General features: G+C 38.5%; 1 protein-coding gene across 1 annotated transcript in view; it reads left to right on the forward strand.

Annotated features, from left to right (window-relative positions):
- TUBE1 (tubulin, epsilon 1) overlaps positions 1–9,184 on the forward strand; it is a 46,504-nt gene that overhangs the window by 28,882 nt on the left and 8,438 nt on the right. Inside the window, exons 6-8 of the mRNA XM_006879154.1 lie at positions 3,155–3,276; positions 4,012–4,199; positions 4,431–4,606. Of these exons, the coding sequence (XP_006879216.1) occupies positions 3,155–3,276; positions 4,012–4,199; positions 4,431–4,606 (486 nt within the window). The remainder of the gene's footprint in view (positions 1–3,154; positions 3,277–4,011; positions 4,200–4,430; positions 4,607–9,184) is intronic.

The raw sequence follows: 9,184 nt of genomic DNA on the forward strand, positions 1-9,184 counted from the left end.
CATCAGGTGAAGTCCATGTGTATAACCTGCGTTTGTGTCTCTTATAAAATGTATTTGCAATGAATAAGTCATTGATTTTACAAAATTCAGTCATTCTATCTCCAGCTTCATTCCTGTCACCAAGCCCTCGATGGCATATAACAACAAATATTCATTATTTTAACTACTTATAGCCACTTTCTCAGCTGTATGGTATGTAGTTCTGAGTGAGCACAGCTGATCACCTAAAACTTGGATTTTCTTGAACTGTATAATTTACTATGTAACTTTGGTTTTTTAAAAAAATTCACTGTTTTATTAATAATGTGCACAGCAGAACATACATCAATTCAATATTTTCTCCTTGTGCAATTCATGTGTGTTGACTACATGATTATATCCTTCAGACTATACACCCAGTCTCATTCTCCTTTTCTGTGTTGTTTCTCCTCCATTAACTTAAGCTCACTTCCTGTCTTTCAAGTTCTTTTGTCAACTACTCAGATAATTTTTAAAAAGAGTACAGTGCTCAAGGTAGACATTTACAAGTTAAGCTAAACTGTTACTATGTGATTTTTTAGTTACTGAATACATTGGAAAAAAATCAGTCTTGTAGCACGGAGTTGTTTTATGACCCACAACAAGCTCATCAATAATAGATCTGAACTCTGTCCTATCCTGTGCCATCCTAATCATCCTTGACATATTTGAGTCCATTGCTCCAGACAATGTACCAGTCTATCTCATTGAGAGTCTTCCTGTACTTCATTGACCCCTGTATCTCTTAACAGCATGCCCAAAATGTGTGAGATGAAGCTTTTCCAACTTTGCCTCCAAGGAACATTCTGGTTGCATTTTCTCCAATACGTATCTGTTGTTTTGGAAGTACATGTGATGTACTCTTCGTCAACACCACAACTCTGATGCATTGGTTCTTCTGTAAATTTTATTCATTGTCCCAACTTTCATGTGCATAACAGGTGATTGCAAAGATTGTGGCTTGGACCAGGCATACCTTAGTCTTTAGACAGCATTGCTCTTCAGAACTTTAGAGAGATCCCTGAGAGCAGACTTGTGCAGTGATATACATCTCCTGACTACTGCTATCTTGGGTATGACTGTGAATTCTAGCAAGATGAAATATTTGACAATTTCAATCATTTCTCCTTCTATGATGATGTTGCCAATTGGTCCAGTGGTAAGAATTTTTGTTTTCTTGATACTGAGCTGCAATCCATATTGAAGGTTGATATTAATCCTCTGCTGTAAGCACTTCAGGATCTTCTCACTTTGACAAACAAGGTCATGTCATCTGCATAGTACAGATTGTTGGTAAGCCTTCCACCAATCTGATACAATGCTCTTCTTCATAAAGTCTGGCTGCTTGGATGATTTGCTCAGCATACATACTGAATTGGTGTGGAAAGAGGAAACCACAGTGTTCCCTTGCACTGTTCAGACAACAGCTGCTTGTTCTAGATACTGATTTCGTATATGCACAATTAAGTGTTTGGGATTGCTCATTCTTCTCAAGTTTAACCATAGTTTGTTATGATCCACCCAGTCAAATGCCTCTATACAGTCAATAAAACATAAGTAGACATCCTTCCGTTATTCTTTGCTTTCAGCCAAAGTCCATCTGACATCAGCAGTAATACCTCTGGTGCCACAAACTCTTCTACACCCAGCTTGAAATTCTATCACAGATCTATTCCAGCTGCTTTTGAATGATCATCAACAATCCTTTACTTACAAGAGAGATTAATGACATTATTTGATAATTTCCACATTCTGTTGGATCAACTTTCTTAGGAATAGGAGTAAATATGAATCTCTTTCAGTCAATTGGCCAGTTGTCTCAAATTTCCTGGCACAGACTGGTGAACATGTACAGGACTGTACCTGTTAGTTCAAACATTGGTATCCCGTCGATTCCTGGAACCTATTGTGCCAGTGCCTTCAATAGAGCTTGAACTTTTTCCTTCATTACCATTAACTTTATATCACATACTATGTACTGAAATATTTGAGTGTCAGTCAATTCTTTTTTGTACAGAGCTCCGTGTATTCCCTCCACCTTCTTTTTATGCTTTGTGGGTCATTCCAAGATTTTTTCCCCCCAAACATCTCTCAGTATTGCAGCTTGAGGCTTAAATTTATTTTTTTAGTTCTTTCAGTTTGAGAAATGCCAAATGAATTCTTCCTTTTTATTCTCCCAACTTTAACTCTTTGCACATCTCATTATAATACTTTGTTTTGTCTTCTCGAGCTGCCCTTTGAATTCTTCTCCTTACCTCTTTTACTTTGGTTTCACAATGCTGTAATGCAGTTTTCAGTCTCTTCTGACATTTATTTTGGTCTGCTTTTTGTAATGGCCTTTTGCTCCTTTTATGAATGATATCTTTAAAGTTATCCCACAATTCATCTTTAATCCTTTGTGGTCAGTGCCTCAAATTTGTTCTTGAAATAATTTTTAAATTAAAATTATTTTTAAATTTAATTAGTACTTGCAAATTTGAGCAACCAAGACTTGTAAAACTAATTCTCATGAATATTACATTACCTGCTGTGCACCATTTTATCTAGAAATTATGTGATCAATGTTTTTCTCATATTTCAAGTTGAATTATAATTTCTGAGAGGGAAAGATGAGCAGTGTCCTCCTGTGCTATTTATGTCTCGAAAACCCAGCGAAGAGTCAGATGTAAGTTGGTTCCAAGTCAACAGTACATACCAGCAGCTGTGGTATGCTAGTTAAAATGTTGTAGTTTTCATTACCTTTCTAGTTGTCTAGATTCAGCTCTTTTATTTGTACAATCACTTCAGGGTTTATTTTAAAAGGGGAAGAGATAAATCTATATGCAACTGAAATATTTTATGTAGAATTATATTGAAAAGGAGAGATAGAGAAGATAAAATAAGAAAACTCTAGATTAGTATTCACTTCTAATGAGCTGTATTGCCAAAATATTTGGGCATTGGAGGGGTAGAAAAATGCTCATTAAATTCTTCTATTAAGTATTAATGAGATACTACATGACTTACGGATATCAAACTATAGAGTATACAGGAATAATTTTTTACATTTTTATTTAGCCTTATTATATAGCTTAGAAATTATAAAGTCACCAAATAATAATTAGAAGAATTCTTTTTTCCAATGTTTTCTTTTCAGGGCAGTGGGTCACGGAGTCTTTGGCAGTCTTTACCGGGAACAAATTTTGGAGAAACTCAGAAAAGCAGCAGAGCAATGCGATTGTTTGCAGTGCTTCTTCATAATACATTCCATGGGAGGAGGTAGTGTTACTTGGCTTATTAGCTGTTACCAAGTAGGAATTCATCTTGTAAACATGAATGTTTTCAGACCTACACTTGTAAGAAATAAAACTAGAGTTAACATAATGTATATAACAGCTTTTTATTCATTGAACAGTTTTTATTTTAAAATTGCTTAATGTCAAGTGAAGACTAAAAACAGTCTTGATTGAATTTTCATCAATCATTTATTTTGTTACCGTTGTTTGTATATACAAATATACACACATATGTATGTATATAACTTAAAAACAAGAAAGAATGAAATACAGAAAATTCACCAAACCTCATAGTCTGAAGCTTGAGTACCCATAGTAAGGAGCCCTGATTATACAACAGTCAAACCACCCTTGAGCTAACCAAAAAGCCTTTGGCTCACTTGGTTAGTCCCTACTAGATTCTCTGTGAGAGAAGGATGGGACAATCTGTCTCTATAATGATTTACCACCCTAGGAACCCTGTCGGGAAATTCTTCTCTGTCCCACAGGGTTGCTAGGAGTTGGAATCAACTCAGAAGCAACACATTTGGTTTGATATCCATGTCATCTTCATGTTCTTATCTGAAATTAGGTTAATTAGTAATAACACAATCACAGGAATGAATTGATAATTTATAACTTACTTCGGTAAATACAATATTTAAATTTCTAAACAGTTTTCTCATAATTGTGTTCTGAAATGTTTATGCTATTTTCTTCCTCAAATTTTTATCTTTAGGAACAGGATCTGGACTTGGCACATTTCTTTTAAAGATGCTTGAAGATGAGTTCCCAGAAGTATACAGATTTGTGACTTCAGTTTACCCTTCCAGTGAGGATGATGTCATAACCTCACCTTATAACAGCATCTTGGCAATGAAGGAACTTAATGAGCATGCAGACTGTGTGTTGCCCATTGACAATCAGGTAAGAAATGACGTTGTAATTTGTAGACACCCTTATAAATATTCAGTCCTGGATTATGTGGTGGTGGGCATTTATGTGCTTTGCTGTTCAGACTTTACTGTTTATTGTTTAGCTTTACCATTTTAGGGAAAAATATGTTTAAATTGTTTATTTCCTTGTAATTTCTTCTAATAGAATTCCATATATCCACTATTATTAATAGCTTCTCTCGCAATATTTCCCCCTCAAAAGTCTTTATTTGACATCATTAGCAAAATTGACGTCATGGTGAGTTCTGGAAAATTGGGTAAAACTGTGAAACCAAGGAGTCTAATCACTTCAAGTGCTGGCATTTTAAAAAAACGGCATGAGAAGCCTTTTGATGCAATGAACAACATTGTGGCAAATTTGCTACTCAACCTCACAAGGTAATAATGTTGATATCAGATCTAAGGGAAGTTTATCACTTCCACTGTGCTTTTGACTGTGTTATATATGCTTAGATAGTTATGCATGCCTTTTTTAGTAACTCTTAAGTTTTAGGAACTTGCTTTGTTTTGTTCTTTTAGATCTTGTAGTAATAGACCATTCACAGATATTTTTTATAAGCAGTGTTTCCCAAAGTACATTCCATCAAAAAAACCCCTCAAACTCATTGCAATCTAGTTAGAACTGACTCCGAGCTAACCCTTTAAGTTTCTGAGAATGTGAATCACAAGGAAGGAGATTGCACATCTTTCTCATGCAATCCGCTCACGGATTCAGACTGCCAGAGAGACACCACCTTTGGGTTAGCAGTGCAGAACTACCCACGACACCACCAGAGAGCATGAGTGGCCTAGGGGCAAGAATCTGTGCTGCAATCTCAAAAGTATGTGGTTTGAATTCACCAGCTGCTTCACAGAAGAAGGATGGGCACTTTCCCCCCAAGGTATTAACTGCCTCTGAAAACATGCCGGAGGTATGGGTCAGTTCCAACTTGAAGGCGTAAAACGACACTGGAACACTTTACAACTTTTAGTTGTTGCAGTGTACTGTTGACTCGGAACTGACCTATAGCTGACCTGCAAGTGAGTGTTCAGAGGAAATACATCACACTGACAAAGATATCCACCCAGAGAGTACCTGGTGGATTTGAACCACATACATTTTGGTTGCTAGCACAACTCCTTACCATGAGGTGGCCTAATGGTAAGAAACTGCACTGCAGTCCCAAAGGCATCCAGTTATAATCCACCAGCTGCTTCTTGGGAGAAAGATGAACATTCTCCTCTCATATGATTTACTCACTCTGAAAACTGGCTAGAGGGTCAACATGAGTTGGTTCTATCTTGATGGCTCACAGCAACAACAGATAAAAAGATAAAGTTAACCATTTTTTCTCTAGAATGCCTTTCTAAAATCAATCTTTACATTCTCATTCAAAACGTAACTCACTCTTGTGTAGTTGATTTTAACTCTGTTGGATTTCTGGGGCTGTAGATGTTATGAGAGAATATACCCCCATCTTTTCTTCGTGAGTGTAGATGATGAGTTTGAAATATTGACATTTCACTTAACACAGTACTTAACACACTGTGTCACTAGAGCATCTTAGCTGTCTAAAAGATGTCTTTGATGCTAGTCTAAAAGTCTAATTTTGCATCATTATCATCAAGATTCTAGACCCTGAAAAATTTGTAAAGTCTGTAGAAAAATTAATACGGATTCATAAATGTTTAATGAAATCTGTAAGTGGTAAAAACACAAACTTTTGGCTACCCTGAAATACTGGCTTTTCAAACTCACCCAGAAGCACTTAAAAGAAAGGCCCAGTGATCTTTGTGGGGTATAGAGTTTTTCTCTGTAATACATGCATTTAATATAAATGGGAGTCAATTCAGTGGAAGCTGGTACCAGTATATGTGTTTAAAACACACCCAGAAGCACTTAAAAGAAAGGCCCAGTGATCTATGTGGGGTATAGAGTCTTTCTCAGTGATACATGCATTTAATATAAGTGGGAATCAATTCAGTGGAAGCTGGTACCAGTATATGTGTTTAATTCACTATGATGTTGTTGTTATGTGCCATTGAGTCACCTACAATTCATAGTGACCCTATGCACAAAAGCTTATAATCCTGCCCTATCCTGAGCCAGACACTGTCTCAGACACACCTGCCCCATCTCATCAAGGGTCTTCCTCTCCTGCACTGTCCCTCCACTCTTCCAATCATGATGTCCTTCTCCAAGGACTGGGCCCTCCAGGCAACATGCCTAAATATGTGAGACAGAGCTTCAAAATTCTTGCCTCAAGGAGCAACTTGGTTCCACCTTCTCCAGACAGATCTGGTTGTTCTCTTGGCAGTCCATGGTATGTTCAGTACTCCAGCACTGCAACTCAAAGGCATCAATTACTATGCTGTCATTCTTAGTCATTGTCCAGCTCTCTGATGCATAGCAAGTAATTGCAAAGACCATGGCCTGGATCAGGTGCACCTTAACCTCAAGACTGACATCCTTGCTCTTCAGGACTCTGGAGAGATCCCTGACCACAGATACACCCAGTGCAGTTTTGGCATTTTTTGTTTTTCTTTTTTTGTTTCCTGACTGCTAATGCCAAGAATAGGGAGCTCTTTTGGCCTAGTAGCAAGAAGCTGCGCTGCAATCCTGAGGGCACATGGTTTGAGGCCACCAGCTGCTCCACAGAAGGATGGACAGTCTCCTCCCATGAGATTAACTGCCTCTGAAAACCCACCAGAGGGTCAGCTACGGGTCGATTCTGACTCTATGATACACAACAGCAGCAATGCCAAGAGTGTTGATTGTGGAACTAAGCAAGTTGAATTTGTTGAAAATCTCTTTCTCTTCTCCATCTCTAATGATGTTGCCATTTGTCTCTATGGTAAGAATCTTTGTCTTCTTAATGCTGAACTTCAATCCATATTGAAGATTACAGCTCTTGACCTGCAGCAAATGCTTCAGGTCCTCCTTAGTCTTTGAAAGCATGGTTGTGACATCTGTAAAACACAGGTTGTTGATGAATCTTCCTCTCAATTCTGATGCCACATTCTTCCTCATAAAGTCCAGCCTTCCAAATGAAATGTTTCACATATAGATTGAAAAAGTATGTAGACAGGATGCATCCCTGATGCATTCCTTCCCAATTCTGAACCATGCAGTGTTTCCTTGCTCTGTTCTGAGGACTGCTTTCTAGCCTAAGTATAAGTTTCTTATGAGCACAATCAAGTGTTCCGGGATTCCCATTCTCAAGATTAGCCACAATTTGTTGTGATCCACTCAGTAAAAATGCCTTTGCATAGTCAATGAAACACAGACATTCCTCTGGTATTTCCTGCTGTGCCACAGCCTTTTTTATATCCAGTTTGTATTTCTGGTAGTTCTCTGTCAAGGGTATTGGTCCAGTCATTTTTGGATAATATTCAGCAATATTTTGCTTGCATTTGATACTATTCAATATTTCCACACTCTGTTGAATCACATCTTTTGGGGATAGCAATAAATATGTATCTCTTCTAGTTAGTTGTCCAGGTACTTATCCTTCAGATTTAATGCACAATCTGGTGAGCATGTCCAAGGCAGCATCTGTTTGCTGAAATAAGTCAATTGGTATTGTCAATTCTTGGCACAACCTAGTGAGCACATCTAGGGTTGCATCTGTTTGTTGAAATATGTCAGTTTTTATACTGTCAATTCCTGGGGCCTTGTTTTTTGCCAGTTTCTTCAGAGCAGCTTGAACTTCTCCATCACCTTTGCATCTTGGTCATATATTGTTTCATGAAATTCTTCTGTATTGACCAATTCTTTTTAGTACACTAACTCAATATAAATTGTTTTAAATAAGATCATTTTATATGTGTAATAAGTAATTTTAATAGTTTATTGGTAAAATTCCCATAATCAAGATTATCTGAATACTATGTTGTTGTTGTTATGTGTCGTTGAGTTGTTTGCGACTCTAGCGACCCTATGTACAACAGCCCTAAAGCCTGCTCTATCCTGTGCCAGTCGTACTGCCTCTGGCACACCCATCCCGATTACCCCAGTCACTGAATCAATCCATCTCATAGAGGGTCTTCCCCTCTTGCGCTGTCCCTCCAACCTCCCAAGCATGGTGTCCCTCTCCAAGGACCTGTCCCTCCTTGCAACATGTCCGGAGTATGTCAGATGAAGCCCCAGAATCCTTGCCTCCAAGAAGTTGCTTGGTTTAATCTTCTCCGGGATGAATCTGTTTGTTTTCTTGGCAGTCCATGGTACATTCAATACTCTTCTTCAGCACCACAGCTCAAAGGCATCAATTCTCCTTCTGTCCACCCAAGTCATTGTCCAACTCTCTGATGCATAACAAGTGATTGCAAAGACCATGATCTGTATCAGGCGCACCTTAGTCTCCAGAGAGACACCGTTGCTCTTGAGTAGTTTAGAGAGGTCCCTAACAGCAGACTTTCTGATTTCCTTACTGCTGATGCCAAGAGTGTTGACCTTGGAGCCGAACAAACTGAAGCTGTGAACAATCTCAATCTCTTTCCCATCCATCCTGATGCTACCAGTTGGTCCACTGGTGAGAATCTTTGTCTTTTTGACATTGAGCCTCAGTCCATACTGAAGGCTGCAGTCCTTGACCCTCTGCAGCAAGTGCATGAGGTCCTCCTCGGTTTCAGCAAGCAGGGTTGTGTCATCTGCATAACGCAGATTGTTAATAGATCTTCCACCAATCCTGACGCTCATAGAGCCCAGCCTCTCGTATAATCTGCTCTACATACAGGTTGAAAAGGTATAGAGACAGGACACATCCCTGGTGAACACCCTTCCCAAATTTGAACCATGCAGTGTTGCCCTGCTCTGTTCTGACGACTACCTCCTGGTCCAAGTATAGGTTTCGCATTAGCACGATTAAATGTTCTGGGATTCCCATCCTTCTCAGAGTCAGCCACAGTTTGTTATGATCCACACAGTCAAACGCCTTTGCATAATCAATGAAACACAGATAGACATTCTTCTGGTAT

The sequence above is a fragment of the Elephantulus edwardii genome, unplaced genomic scaffold (assembly GCF_000299155.1).
Source record: "Elephantulus edwardii isolate Elephantulus edwardi_28Jun2011 unplaced genomic scaffold, EleEdw1.0 scaffold00002, whole genome shotgun sequence".
Taxonomy (NCBI): domain Eukaryota; kingdom Metazoa; phylum Chordata; class Mammalia; order Macroscelidea; family Macroscelididae; genus Elephantulus; species Elephantulus edwardii.